The 15,686-nt window shown below is 35.6% G+C and overlaps 1 protein-coding gene across 1 annotated transcript; it reads left to right on the forward strand.

The window, feature by feature from the left end:
- The first annotated feature begins 2,985 nt into the window (after positions 1-2,985).
- On the forward strand, positions 2,986-13,853 carry LOC105058427 (5'-adenylylsulfate reductase-like 3). Its single transcript, XM_073249408.1, is given in 5 exon segments — positions 2,986-3,547; positions 3,550-3,647; positions 12,250-12,437; positions 12,526-12,650; positions 13,183-13,853. Coding segments are annotated over 5 exon segments (945 nt in total). The 5' UTR covers positions 2,986-3,468; the 3' UTR covers positions 13,638-13,853.
- Positions 13,854-15,686: the final 1,833 nt, after the last annotated feature.

The raw sequence follows: 15,686 nt of genomic DNA on the forward strand, positions 1-15,686 counted from the left end.
TTTCATTAAGTTTCTTTTCCCTCTTTCCATGGTTGCCACATAGCGTTTTCAAAATATCACAATAGATAATGCGGCAATGGGTTGGAGTCCTTGACATCATGCACCGATTTAATGTATTACAGCTCCGTATTCATCTTCTAGTTAGGTGCAATTCTTTTAACCGAAGTCTGATGTGTTTTATTAGTAGTTTTGAAAATTGAGCATCTGACCTTCTTGTCCAATTCTGATGCCCAAATGCTATTGTTGTAATATATATATCATATTATGTTCATCTCGGTTCCTTGTGATGGTGCAAACAGATGGTGCAAACGGTTATGCTGAGAAGGCAATAAAAAGGCTTTCTTTTTTGGAGTGGTTTTTTATGCACCATGTGCGGTGCAGCAAAATTGACGTCAAGTGCATTATTCAATCACATAGAATCATATAGTGTAATTAATAATAAAATAGATACTAAATATCATTCAATTTTTTTCTACTAAGTTATTTTTTTAAGATAAATATTTTTTTTTCTATAGAATAAAGAATGAATAGTATTATTATTTTTTAATTTTTTATATAATTTTTTATGAATATATATGATATTCTGAATAAGATATATAATTTTTTGTGTCTTTATAACATCTTAAATAACATTTTGAATAAGTTATATGATTTTTTGATATCTTGAATAATATATATAATTTTTTATAAAATATATAATATTTAAATAATATATATAGCTTTCTAATATTTTATATGATTTTTTGTGAATATATATGGTATCCTGAACAATATATATAGTTTTTAATATTTATATGATTTTTTGTCAATATGTATGACATCCTGAATAATATATATAATTTTTAATATATATATTATTTAGGATGCCATATATATTCATAAGAAGTCATATAAGATATTAAGAAATCATATATATTATAAAGAAATCATATATATTATAATATATATATATATATATATATATATATATATATATATATATTACAAGAAATATATATATTGTTCAAAATATCATATGCATTCACAGAAAGTCATATAAGGAATTAAGAAGTCATATATATTATTCAGTTTGTCATATATATTTATAGAAGTCATATATATTATTTAGATTCACATATATTTACAGAAAGTCATAAGCATTAGATAGTCATATATATTATTCAGAATGTTCTAAAATATAGGAAGTTATATATATTGTTCAGGATGTCATAATATTTATAAGAAGTTATATAAAGTATCAGAAAGTAATAAGTAAGAATATTATTCTTTCATTATTCTATGAAGGAAGGATATTTTTATTATTAAAAATTTAAAAAAAATAAGTGACATTAAATGTCAGTTACATCATTAAGTGCTATATGGTCAGTGATCGATAGTGCATTTATATCAATTTTATTGCATCACACGTGGTGCACAAAGGCTTTCTTTTTTTTTTTTTGTCGGTTAATTCATGGGCCAAATCCAGACCTGTCCTGAGGTTGGTCCAGGCCTTCGTCCAAACATAATAAGCCGAGTTCAGGTTTGCAGTGGCTGGGCCTATCTTCGTTGTGAAATTTTTTGTGCATTGTAGGTGGTGTAGAAAGTTCGATGAGTATACTATCTCATTCGATTGATCCACGTAGTCATCATTTTTCAATATACATTTAATATCTGTAAATCGATTTTTTTGTTTAAAAATTTTATATGAAGAAATTTTTTTTATTTTTAAAAAAATTATGGTATTCTATGTCTATATTATGACATCTTGCATCCGTAATATGCACAGGATGTCAAATTTTTTTTAAAGAACTGAGGCATTTTTGTCATTTAAAATTTTCAAACAAAAAAGATGACTTGCAGACATTAAATACGCATCGAAAAATGATTGGACAAAAATATTCCTTGCATATTATGATATTCGAGGTCATATTATAATATTTTAGACTATATTATGTCACATGATGTCATAATTTTTTTTAAAAGATAAATATTTTTATCATATAAAATTTTTCATTTTCATTTTCAACAGTTGGGCCAGCCAGCAGTCCTAATTGGGCCATACATCCTTTACATGTAGCACGGGTCTTTTTTTTTTTTTTTTTTTTTTTTCCTTCTCGAGTTGCTGAGGAACTCCGTAACCGGCAAGAGGCGAGTCCCCATTATGGCGAGAAAGTCATTTCTGACCAAAATGATAAAAAAATAAATAAAAAAAATTACTTTTTTCATATGGCGGAACCATAACCGAATCATTCGGTCGTATAAATATAGCTACAAATTCTTTGCAATATAGATATGGCTCAGCTTTTTTGATGCCTTCGAATGAAAAATAAAATATAAATTTAATATTATGTTCAATTTTTTATTTTAAAAATAAAAATAAATTAAATTTATTTTATTTTAAATTTAAAAATATAAAAATATTTGATATAATTAAATATTTTTTAATATAAATATGATAATAATGGTGGTGGCAAAGCCAATAGAAACTGTATCTATAAAAATTATGATATAAAATCGATAATATGTGCCGTAATGATAGTGTTCGTATGACAGAGATTGTGATTGTGATATTAGTGTGGCAAAATAATAATGATAGCCATAATAATTATGATGATGTGATGATAATGATGATATTGAAGATGAAAGAATAATGATGACGATGATGTATTAATGGGATAGTAATGGTGCAATGATAATGACGGATATAATACTAGTGATGGTAATGATTGTAGATAGTATTGATGGTAATAATAAAAAAAATATGGAGTTTTGGTTTTGAAAATATTTAAAATAAAAATTTTTATTTTTAAAAATAAAAAAATATTTTTTAAATATATAAAACTAAATATATTTGTATCAAAATTTATGTGGTTTTATTTATAAAAATAAAAATAGAAATGATACCAAATCATCATGTATATATCCCCAACGACTTAACGTCATTTTGCCACATCTCCGCATAAACCATGGGTCTCCTACCGTTGATGGTCCGTTTCACTCGTGTCTATCTATGTAGTGCATTGCGAAACCTCCTCCATCTTGTCCCAAACGCGTCAACGCCATCTCCGCGTGGCCGTCTCCTTCCTCCAAAACTTCACCTCCACCTTCATCGAACCCCACTTCTTCTCTCTGGTCATATAACCTGGTCCCCTTCCTCTTCTCCCGACATCAACTCCCCCCTCCCCCTCGGTTTTAAGAGGGGAAAAACGGAGAGAAAATTAAAATAAAAAAAAATTAAAAGAAAGGAAAAAAGAAAAAAGAGAGAGAGAGTTCCCGACGCTAAAATGCGCGAGGCCCGCCCAGTAGTTGTAAATCGATTTTGATTTGTTTCATCAGTTCCTTCTTGATTTGTTTCGTAGTTATAAATCGATTTAGTGATTTTTTTTTGGTTAGCTATCCTGCGCCTCCTCCCCCTCGATCTAGGGTTTCGATTGCCCCCAATTTGTTTCTCTTTTCTCTGTCGATTTCTCGGCTGGTTGTCTTTTAATCATGGCTTGGAAGGCGGCGGCGGGGACGTTGTTGTTGGTTCTTCTTCTGACCGTCGTTGGGCCGGCAGCCGCCACGGTCTGCCTAGGGTTTCCGTCGGCGAGTCGATCTTGGGGCGTCCGGACGCGTGCTCACTTCTGGATGCTCCAGTGCTCGGTGGCGATCTGATCGGCGTCGTCGAGGTGAGTACCTACCATTTCTAGAGTTTTCTTTATTGTCGTTTTCTAGGTTAGAGAATATTTTGAGGTGTCATGTGGTTGCTGTGACAAATATTCTCCCCCACCAAAATTTGTTCTTTTTGATATGAAAACAATATTTTTGCATAAAATTCGGTTTTTTCTTTTGCGTCTTTTTTGGTTTACTGCTACATTTGGATGAAGGCTGAAGAGAAACGAAGGAATAGGAATTTGTTGTGCGAACGTGTATCTAATTCATGACTGCTACGCACTTATGAGGAAACAGTATCTTTTGATTAGTAAAATTATATGCAAAATCAAGCTTTGGTTTTTCCTCCAAAGAAAAGTGTTCTTTCTGAACAGTTAGGAATCTTGAGATATCTTCAACTGTTATTATAGTAAGAAGGGCAAGCTCGTGATAGAAAAGTTGATGCTTGACATTAGCCAGAAAGTAACTCATTTGTTGGATACACAAAATAGGAGCTTCTCTTGTGTGTACGAGATTGGTTGGAGATACAAGTTCCAAAAAAAAAAAAAAAAGGTCACAGAGGGCATTATCATATTCTTATGGTCTGTTTGTGGGGAAGAGGATGTTGAATTGGCTATCGTGTATCTATAACTAAAGGATTTTTGGTGGATGCTTTTATCCATGTTCCTTTTATGGTGCATAACTTGAGTTTCAAAATGCCTTAAAAGGTCATATTGAAGAAGGGGATCGAGATTTTGGGAAGAGAACATTCATGCTAATACTATAGGATTTTGGTTAAATTGGTGGTGAAGAGTCTATGTAGATCAAATTGTTTTGTTCTGGTTTTTCAGTGTTTATAGAAGAATATTTGAGTCTATCATATGGACAAGATGTTGCTTGGAGAGATTCATTGTGAAATCCTGTTTTTCATTGTGCACGCAAACACTTATCATGCTGCACTTTTTACCAATTTATAATTATTTTTCTTGAGGGGGCTGCTTGTGACTTTAAAAGATATGTACCATATGTTAAGGTAGCTATATTATGTCATATGTTAGTTGGTGGGTGAATGTGGGAACTTCCTTCTAATTTCTACATCTTTCCATTCCAAGTTTCCAACAGTCTTGGGTCTCATAATTACACGCTATGACAGATTTATTTTTTTTTTTTTTTTTTTTTTTTTTTTTTTTTTTTTTTTTTTTTTACAGCATCTTGATTTTTTCTTAAAAACATTAACTATTAAAGGAAGTTGGTTCCACTACTTGCAATCCTCTCTTAGTTGAGATCCCCTGCATGGTCCTTGTAATTCCATTGCTACCTCTCTTTGTGCTTGGCTAGGGAGACATATGCGGTTAGAGAGTGCATTCTAATGCTATTTGAAATTTGACATGGGTGTTAGTATCCAATTTTCTAGAAGAACCCGACACCAGGATCTTCTATAATTTGTCCATGAGGATACAAATATATCATATATCTGCATCTTAAAAAATATGTATTTATGTATGGTGAATAATGAGCTAGGTCTATGTTCCTTATGTTCATCAAGCTTGGTAGAGTGGTTGCTAATTGTTATGTTAGACCTGATATCTTTCATATAGAAGTGCCAAAATAAGATATATATCATGATGCCATCATGATTTGATGGCATGAAGTGTCAAAGAGTGTCATGAAGTCCCAAGTTTCCAAGCATCCAACATGTCAGAAAACTCTAAAATTTGGGAGTGTCCAACATAACATTATTGGATTCCTATATCTCCTTATCTGATTGGAGAGTTAAAGCAAGACAATGATTTGGACAAGGATTCTTCTTTTAAAAGAAAAAAGAATTTGAGACCATGACCCTAAACCTGGCCATAAAACCTTCTCCATTTATATATAGTGAAGCATTCAAATTGCGTTAGTATATTGTTTATTGATGTCATTAACTCTTTTTCCTGGTGGATTTACTTGTTTCCTTTCATTTGTTGTTTGTAAACGATTTGATATGATTATACATTCAATGCTGTCAAAGTTTGAGCTAACTGATTTGGACTCACTCTGATGAAGTGGTAATTAGGATTTTTTGGACCTGTTAAAGTATGCATTTACATTTATAAGTTTATGGTCTGAATTTTTTCCCATGGAAAGGCAGCGCAATCATTTAATGAACTGAAGGAGTGAATGGACAAGAATATAAGCATGCATCTATGATGAAACTAAGGACTTAGCCAGATAATCATTCTTTGACTATTTTGAATGTGCCATAGTACTATGTGAACTGGAGGGTGAGAGCAATTTCCTTTTTGGCATGATGTGGTACGGTAGAATACCATATATATTCCTCTTGGTTATGAAGAGAATGGACAGACCAATGGAGAAGTAACTCCAATGCCATGAGGATGTGTAATGAAGACTTGATGAGGCACCTTTAAGGGCAGCTGCTTGGGTTTATGTTTATCATTTTAGGAAGAGGAGAAGAAGATGCTAGGGCTATGAATGAAAGTTATGAGAATGGATTGATAAAGCTCACAATATGTCTCTCACTAGCCCAAGTGAAGATTCGATCAAAAAATAACATCAAGGCTTGTTTGTTGCAGTTTGGTTATTGGTGTGGTGAAGTTATTAAGCATGAAAATGGTTATGAAAAAAAATCAAAGTATGAGATTGATATTTAAGTAAGAAAAGTCCTTTTTTTTTTCTATTATTGTTATTCTGTAGCATTTTCTTGGATCGAAATAAGTAAATAAAGCTTTAAATTTTGGTATGAATTGTACCATCATTTTGTGTCATACAATATGTGATATTTTGCAAAGTTATGAGCTTGACACAAAAGGTGCACAATGATATGTACCATTCAATATTACTATTAAGCACACACCTTAGTATGTCATAGCGGTATTCTGTCATATTGTTAGATAAGAGATGGCAAGTTGATTGTTATCTCATTGTGAGTCGGTCATTATTTTCCTTTTACAAGCATCTCTAGTACATTTAACCTTTTTATGTAGAAAATGATTTTAGTCCATGTTTGTTATTGGTATGGATTACTTTAAAAATTCATAAGCATTATATCTAGAACTTGTTTATCAACAAGGAAATTGCTTTTATCATAGGGCATAAAGATGCTAGATTTTTCTAGAAAGGTAAGAGTCTCATATGAACACTTGAGGTATGTCTACTTGTCACAGTAGACTAATCAAAGTTCATGTTAGTTGAGTCTTGTCAGAGTAGATTAGTATTCTTTTAGCATATCTTTGGTTATGATGTGCATCTTTCCATGCAGTTTCATGAGCTAGTTACCAGCTGCTATTAGTTCCTTCTGACTTTTATTGGTAAGGCCTATTTTAGGCAGAGAAGAAGAAGATGCTAGGGATATGAATGGAAGTTTTGAAAATGGATTGACAAAGCTCACAATATCTCTCTCACTAGCCCAAATGAAGATTCAATTAAAAAATAACATCAAGGCTTGTTTGTTGCAGTTTGGTTATTGGTGTGGTGAAGTTATTAAGCATAAAAATGGTTATGAAAAATATCAGAGTATGATGTTGATATGTAAGTAAGAAAAGTCCTTTTTTTTTTTCTATTATTGTTATTCTGTAGCATTTTCTTGGATCGAAGTAAGTAAATAAATATTTAAATTTTGGTATGAACTGTACTATCATTTTATGTCATACAATATGTGATATTTTGCGAAGTTATGAGCTCGACACAAAAGGTGTGCAGTTATATGTACCATGCAATATTACTATTAGGCGCATACCTTAGCATGTCATAGCAGTATTCTGTCATATTATTAGATAAGAGATGGCAACTTGATTGTTATCTCATTTTGTGAGTCAGTCGTTTTTTTCCTTTTACAAGCATCTCTAGTGCGTTTAACCTTTTTAATGTAGAAAATGATTTTAGTCCATGTTTGTTATTGGTATGGATTTCTTTAAAAATTTATAAGCATTTTATCTAGAACTTGTTTATCAACAAGGAATTTCTTTTTATCATAGAGCATAAAGATGCTAGATTTTTCTGGAAAGGTAAGTCTCGTATCAACAATTGAGGTATGTCTACTTGTCACAGTGGACTAATCAAAGTTCATGTGAGTTGAGTTTTCTCAGAGTAGCTTAGTATTCTTTTAGGATATCTTTGGTTATAATATGCATCTTTCTGTGCAGTTTCATGAGCTAGTTACCAGCTGCTATTAGTTCTTGCTGGCTTTTATTGGTAAGGCCATAACGAGTCCATTATGTTGTTTGGAGGATTTTGACCAGCTCACATTGATCAGTTTGTATTGGCACTTCCTGACTGAATTGGCTTGTGAACTGGTTGTACCAGGTCAGTCTAGTGCTTAAGTTGGAAAGTCATCTTCATAGATGTTTAGAATGAGTTTTGGAGTATCTGAGTTTCTCTTTTCATTCCAACATACAAAGAGTGAGAAGGAAAAGGGTTTCTTATGGAATGCAATTAATTTTTCTTTAATAAAAAAGGCTCTTAAGTCTAGGAAATAAATAAGCATAAGCACAATGGCAACAAACCTGTAGTAATTGTCAAGGATGGTATGTAAATTAGTTCATTAGCTATAATTCAGCTTTTTGCAGACAAGTTGTTCAGGTTGTTTCTAATTTTTTTTTTCAAAATGTGTTTTTGCTTTGATTATTTTATCTTAATTCTTTAGTTGAGTTAGTCCCTAGTTGACATGAGCACGTTGCACAATATGTGATCATTGTACTGGTAGTTGTGTGTGTGTGTGTGTGGACATGAGCACGTTGCACAATATGTGATCATTGTACTGGTAGTTGTGTGTGTGTGTGTCCATTTGGGTGGGGGTAGTTATACATTGCAATAGTTATTTGTGAATAGAAGTACACAATTTGTGATGATTTCATTCAAGAGATGTTTTATGTAAGTTCTGCTGCATCTTCAAGGTAGTGTCAGAGGGACATTATGCAAACATAACATTAAAAACGGTAAGCCTTGTAATCTTAAATGTTGACATAGACCACATACAGTTTATACTTTTGGAGAGTATAGCCCTAAAATGATAGATTCTTGTTTAGGATTCATGGATTATTCACTAGAAGCTCAGTTATTGGACCTCTTAAGATGTTTAGCTTGGGATTTTGGATTGATGTGCTCTCAAAATGGAAGTCAATACTTGAATTGTTATCATGTCTTTTCTGGATTCTTCTGAACCACGTGTCTTACCAATATTGGAATCTGATACCCACTTCAGGCTTTCCAACCAACTACTGACTGCTATTGCAAATGTTTGCTGATTTAGTCATACTGATGCCAAAATATTGGATTGTGGTCAACCGAGGGTTTGGTGTACATGTGTGGTTTGTAGATATACCCGAATTTTTTCATCACATTAATGAATCCTAGTTAGTTTATCCTGATTTCTGGATAAATTTGCTGGCAATAGTTTTTCAGGGGTGTTTCCGTGCCTCTGTATGCTGGGAGAACCATATCTGCAGAAGTGGCAATTTGTGTACTGGTACTTGAAAGAATTTTTTTTGTTTTTTGGTTTCTCTCTTAGCATTTGATCATGGATTAACAAGAGTGCGAGCACTTTATTGGATGGTTTGGTCAAAGCATGAGGTCCCCTAGGTCAATTACTATCTTCTTCATGTTGGACCAGAAGTTAACTTACATAGCCATAACACAAATCATTAAATGTGTACCATTCAAATGTCTTGAGCGTGTGTACTTTTGCAATGAAGTGGGCAGCAGTGTGGTGATAAAAATTAGACCTGAGAATTCATGTAAATTGAACTAGAAATTCCTAGTCTTCATGATAATTTGGAGCAAAGATTGATGGAGTACTCAATGAGGGAGTATATTCTTATGGTGCTTCCTGATGTGATCTCCATTCATGTTTACAGATTTGCAGTTTACATTCTTTCCATTCCTTTTTATTCCTATGTTTGAGGACATGATCGATGAAATAATAGAAAGAGTTCATTAACACCTTTCAAGATCATTGAACAAGAAATTTGTCTTTCAAATCCAACATGCATGTGACATGGTTCTCTTACGACAACCTTGTCTTCATGAGTTTGTGTATTTAAGATTCATGATGTTTCAGGTTTGAAAAAAGGTCAACATAATAAGAGTTACAAGCATATTTCTTGGGGTTTTGAATAGCAGAGGTTAGTCAGTTATCAGGGTATATTAGCACGTGGAATATATAGATGGATCTGTTTATTACCTTCCTTTTTTCTTTGAATGAATGTTAGATAGGGTGGTTCGGAGTCTGTTTTCTAACAAAAGAACTACATAGCAATCATGTGTTTACAAGTTCAAGCATGCTTAGGCAACTTAGCAGAGTCTTGATCACTTGTAGATGGGAGGATGTTGATAATGTCTATGCATCTCTTGACTGAAGGATGTTTTCTTGTGGTTTCTTACTAAAATCCCTCAAAAGGTGATATCCCAGGTTTAGAAACAATGTCTAGCGACGTTTTAGTTTTTCAAAATTTTAAATCTCATCTGGTGACAATGGATAAGGTTCCTGCTGATGACCTTAAAATTAGCTAGGAAAAATTTGACCATGCCACTGACTGTTTTGTGATTCTTCAGCAGTAAGGGGTGTGCATGGTTCGGGTCAAGTTGGTTTAGAGGTATTTTTGAAATTGAACCAACCTCAATCAATTTTCTAAAACCAACAAAATTGGAACCAAACCAACCTTATACAAAAATCGGTTTAAATCGACCCAAAAAATTTGGTTTGGTTCGGTTTGTTGGGTCTAATACAACAACATCGCCTCCTTGGAAACTTAACTTCCTCTCCAGCAAGATGGTGGCAGGGATGAAGGGGTGGGGGGGACAAAAAAAGGATGCATACTTGGACATCTATCACCAATAAAAATCATATTTTTTTGGCAAATAGATGCCATACTCATACAAAATAAATAGAGGATTTAAGAAATGCCCAACAGAGAACAAGGAACAAAATGCAGACCCAATGATACTCTAAGAACAACACTTCTATCAAAACAATAACTGAATCTCCGATCAAAGATCATAGATGCCATGCTCAATATTCACGTTATAAGGAAGGAAGCCAGCCTCTGATGCGCCTGCCTGTAAGCCAGATCCAGCTCAACAGCTTCCTCGCACTCCTTCATGGCCTCTGCCAATCTCTTCAGCCCCATGAACATCGTTGCCCATGGAGATTGCTCGGTCATAGAGCCTCAAAGCATCTACAAAATGACCCCTTTTATATTGTTTGTTCGCCAGCCTCTTCACCTCCTCTGGATCCATGCTCGCCATCACCCTCCTCACTGCTGGATCTCTGGCATTCCCCACTGACAAACGACTCTCAGCCCAGCAGCTTCCCGGAGCCAGTGTTGTTTATCTGGCCATGCACTACATTGTGGGATTAGGAGAGAAGCGAGAGCATGGCAAGGGGGCTGCTAGTTTTTTATTTTATTTTATTTTTTTATTTTTAAATTTGATGAAAAGGGGTGTCCACAGTTAAAATGAAGTGAACAGTTGGTAGTAGGATGTAGAAAAGCTATTGGTGTTTGATCAGATGGATAGGATATACAAGGGCTGAAAGGCATTGTTTCAATTTAGTCCCACATCAACCGCTCACATGAGAGTTCCGCACCTTAAAAGAAAATCCTCACTAGCAGCAGCAACGTGAACAAAGGCTTGTGGATTTGGGTGCAACCGGTGCATTGGGCTGGCTCACCTATTCCTAGTTGGGTTGTATCTAGTGTGTGTGTGTGTGAGTGGGTGGGTGGGTCAGCTCAGTTTAAGCCAGCTTTTTCGGAACTTGAACCGAAACTAAATTGATTTTTTGGGTTCTAAAAGGTTTCAAACTGAAGATAGAATGTGGAAAAACCCGATCCAAACTGAACTGAAGTAACTAGTTTGGATCAGTTTTGCAGTTTGGTAAGTTTTCTTGCACACACCAATCCAGCTGGATTGTTTATCTTCTTTCATTATGTCTTCTATTAGGACAGTCTGAAAAAGGTCCTTCAGCTTGCTGATGTACCCTTTGCATCAGAAACACTACTAGTTGATCACTGGCTTTCTTTTTTCATAGGATATCTCTTTAGGAATTCGGGTCACAGCAAAAAAAAAAAAAAAAAAAAAAGAATTCAATTCTGTATGCTTTGGAAAGCTTTGGCTTGTATCGAGTTTGTGTGACCTCTGGAAAATGTTCCGAGTTTTTCTTGTTAATGCAGAATATAGATTGACACTGTTCTTTAATTCCCCCTTAAGTGATTTCTTGCTCACTTGAGGAAAAAAAGAGTGATTTCTTGCTCTGTTGGTTGGTAATACTCTTAGGCTATCCCAGTTTGCTGCTTCCTTTTGAAGGGCAGATGCTGTTTTGGCCACCATTGACAGACGGACTGCTGTGTTGCAGTATCCCTGCATTCGCTGTTTGCCTTTTCTGCTACTAAGCTCTTTTTATGGATTTTGGTTGTTGGTTGATTAGCATGCCTGTAGTTTTTTTATTTTGATTTTATACTTGTTCAAGTCTCTGTTGATTAAATCCTGTGAGTCCATTGGGCCCTCATTGTATCTTCTTTAGTTCTTTTTGCTCCATTGCACATTTTCATATTTTAAAATAAAACATTCTGACGATTGCAATTTTCCTTTTATGCTTCATAGAACTCTGATGCACTTCCATGTGTGACTTTTTTCTTTTTTAAGGGAGGTGAGGCTGCAATGCAGAGGGCACTGAATCTAGTGTACAAGAACAGGGAGGACTATGTGGCTGTGCTCTTTTATGCTTCATGGTGTCCTTTCTCGAAAGTTTTCCGACCAAATCTCCAGGTTTTATCTTCCTTGTTTCCAACGATTCGTCATTTTGCATTTGAAGAATCTGTCATCAGGCCAAGGTGTGTGTTGAAAATTTATTTATCATTTAGTTTTCACCATTTATTCACGTGTGGGTCCATTTTAACAACTGAAATTTATAAATTGCAGCATCCTCTCTAGGTACGGCGTTCATGGTTTCCCAACTCTTTTTCTCTTAAATTCTACATTGCGAGTGCGATATCAAGGATCACGAACAATCAATTCCCTTGTTGCTTTCTACAATGATGTTACAGGTGAGTCGGCTAACAGACTTCTAGGTCGTGATTGCAATTTACTTCATCTTTCTGCAGAGGAAAATGCTTTGCCTCCCCTAGGATGTTCCTGAAATGGCTGTGAACCAGGGCTTTTTGGGAAACAGCGAGGGCAAAATTGGCAATCTAGCCTAACACCCAAACACACATGTACTGCACCAACAATTGGGTTTAAACCTATTTTGGGAGGTTCTTGTGAAAGCATAGGAGGACTCTTCTGTAAATTATCCACTTAATCTGTTTCACCATTAGAGTCCATTGCTCTAGTTATCATGAAACGTCTTCATGGGTTCTTTAGGTTAACATGGCTTGATATTAATAGAACTGCTTGCATGTGGGCCTCATTAGCATTCACAGTCTTAGTGTATCTGCTATTGTCATCTGCTTGTGTAACTTGTGTTTGATATGGCTGCACTGTGGAAGTTATAAAATAGTGCATAATAATTTTGAAATTAGCTTTTCTTCCTTTCAAATTTGCTATGACATGTGATAATTTTATTTTGCTCTCATATAGGTGCTAATCCTGCATCGCTTGATACAATACACTTGGAAAAAACTGTGGACCCATCAAATGATACAGAACTTAAGGAAGGCGATGAACAAGAAAATTGCCCATTCTCATGGGCAAGGTCACCAGAGAAATTGCTTCAACAAGATACATATCTGGCACTGGCCAGCTCCTTTGTGATATTGAGGTTGCTTTATATCCTTCTTCCAAAACTAAATGCTTGTGTCAAGCGGGCTTGGAGGAGGCATATGCGATATGCGAGCTTGACGAACCTCCAAGATCATTTGCAGGCTTGTCTTGAGCAAGCTAAACAAGGTTTCAACAGATTGAATCCATGCAAAAGAGGCAATTTGCAGGTAGGAGCAATGAATGCAAGAGCATGGGCTTCCAAGTCACTGGCATCTGTCTCCATTGGTGAGCCGAGCTCTGCAAGAGCATACTCTGCAGGCGAAAGGAGATAAAGATAATACTGAATAACCTTTTCAACATCCGCTGTATAGTAGATGGGATATACTAAACAGAGATCAAGCTTGTTTTCATTTTAAAATGTGATGGGTTGTGACAATTCTCACGACAGCCTATCCTTAGGAAGGAGCTCATTTAAAATTTCAACTGTTATCTTTTCTGTAAGATAATTTTTATTTACTTAATGCTATTGAAGATGTATCCCTTCTGTATTGCTGTTGTTGTAGTTAGCTGCTGCACCACCCTGATATGACATAAGCAGTACTTGATATGTTCCTGTGCTACATGCTACAAGAAAGTCATGCAGGTTGTGATTATGGCTAGCCTATTCGTTGCACAAGATCATGATTCAGACGATTACTTATGCGATCCTATGAGATGCACCATGGCTGTGGGAGATGGTGCATGCATGCCATTGGCACAAGCACATGTTTGCAAAAGATATTTGGTTTTGAGAGAGAAACGATTTTTGGATGTGATTAGTTGAATTGCGTGGGTGCCAAGAGTCTGGTGACAGCAGTTTTGCTTGCAACTATTGTGAATCGTCAAACTGTTGTTGGAGTTCAGGCCATCCAAGTTACTGCACATTATCATTAGGCAATGTTAATCATGCGGTGGATATTTTCCCAAAGTAGAAGAGAGAGACTCTTCGTTTCCCTAGCAAGAATTCTGTTTTTTATATGGAGCCTGGTGAAATTCTTTGTACACCGCTTGCGGCGTAAAAAAATTCAATGTGGAGTGCATCGTTCTGTCCAATTGGATCATATAGTCATTGCTTTCTAACGTGCATTTGATGTCTGTGATTTTATTTTTTCATTTGAAATTTTGAATGATGAAAATATATATATTTTTTTAAATTATAACATCTTACGTTGAAATTATAATTTCTGCGTTGATGTCATAATTTTTTATAGGATATCATAATTTTGATAGATGTATTTTTATTATTAAAAAATTTTAGATAAAAATATTTTTTTTTTTTATGATATCTTGTAAAAAATTTATTACATCCTTCGCAGAAAGTCATAATTTCAACGTAGAATGATATAATATCGATACAGAATGTCATAATTTTTTTTAAAAAAAATATTTTTATTATTTAAAATTTTAATAAAAAATAAAATTATAAATATTAAATATATATTAAAAAATAATAATTATGTGATGCAATCAAGATGGTGTGCTCTTATGTCAGATTTTCTGCACCGCAGATAATGTATAAAGAATTTCTCATGGAGCATCAAAAGCGTTGTTTAGCAGAAGAGAGGTACAACAGCTATCACATAAACATAAACTGAGGCATCTAAAGAGAAGCCTCCGTTTGAGGCATGGGCGTTCGAAAATATCGGAAATAAGGAGAGGGAGCCGTGTGGCATCCCCTAGGCTTCCCTATTCGATCGCGATCGCGATCGCGCGTGAGGGTCCATAGAAGGAGGACGATGGGGACGCACGGAAGCTTTCGGAAGCTTGCGCTAAGTGGATCAAGGAAAAATACAGACTCCAGAGGATGGGCGGGTCTCTAGGCCTTCTTCTCATGGGGAAGACAGCAATGGGGGCGGCGACGGCGGAGAGGAAGGAGTGGACCTCGTGGGAGGAGGCTCCCAAAGCTCCGGTGCTCGATAAGGAGCACCTTGACTACTCAATCGCCGTCGAGTACGATGGCCGTCGGAAGGCAGGTCTCTAGGCCTTCTTGTCATGGGGAAGATGGCAATTATGGCGGCGGTGGCGGAGAGGAAGGGGCGGAGCTCATGGGAGGAGGCATTGCGGAAGATGCACCCTCCCGGAGCTCCACTGCCCGACGAGGAACACCTTACGACGGTGGGGGGAAGAGAGAGGAGGCAGAGGAGGGCGATGAAAGAGAGGGGCAACGATGGGCAAGGGAAGAGAGTGGGGAGAAGGAAAAAAAAAATGGAGGTAACGAATAAAAAAAACGCAATACCGATGGGGCGACCGAGAGCGAAAGAGAGTGGGGAGGGTGGAGGGACGGTCTCGGGGGTCCGGGAGCATCGTATAAGATACAAGAGAAAGTCTCTGTGCACCGCGTG

The sequence above is a fragment of the Elaeis guineensis genome, chromosome 15 (assembly GCF_000442705.2).
Source record: "Elaeis guineensis isolate ETL-2024a chromosome 15, EG11, whole genome shotgun sequence".
NCBI lineage: Eukaryota > Viridiplantae > Streptophyta > Magnoliopsida > Arecales > Arecaceae > Elaeis > Elaeis guineensis.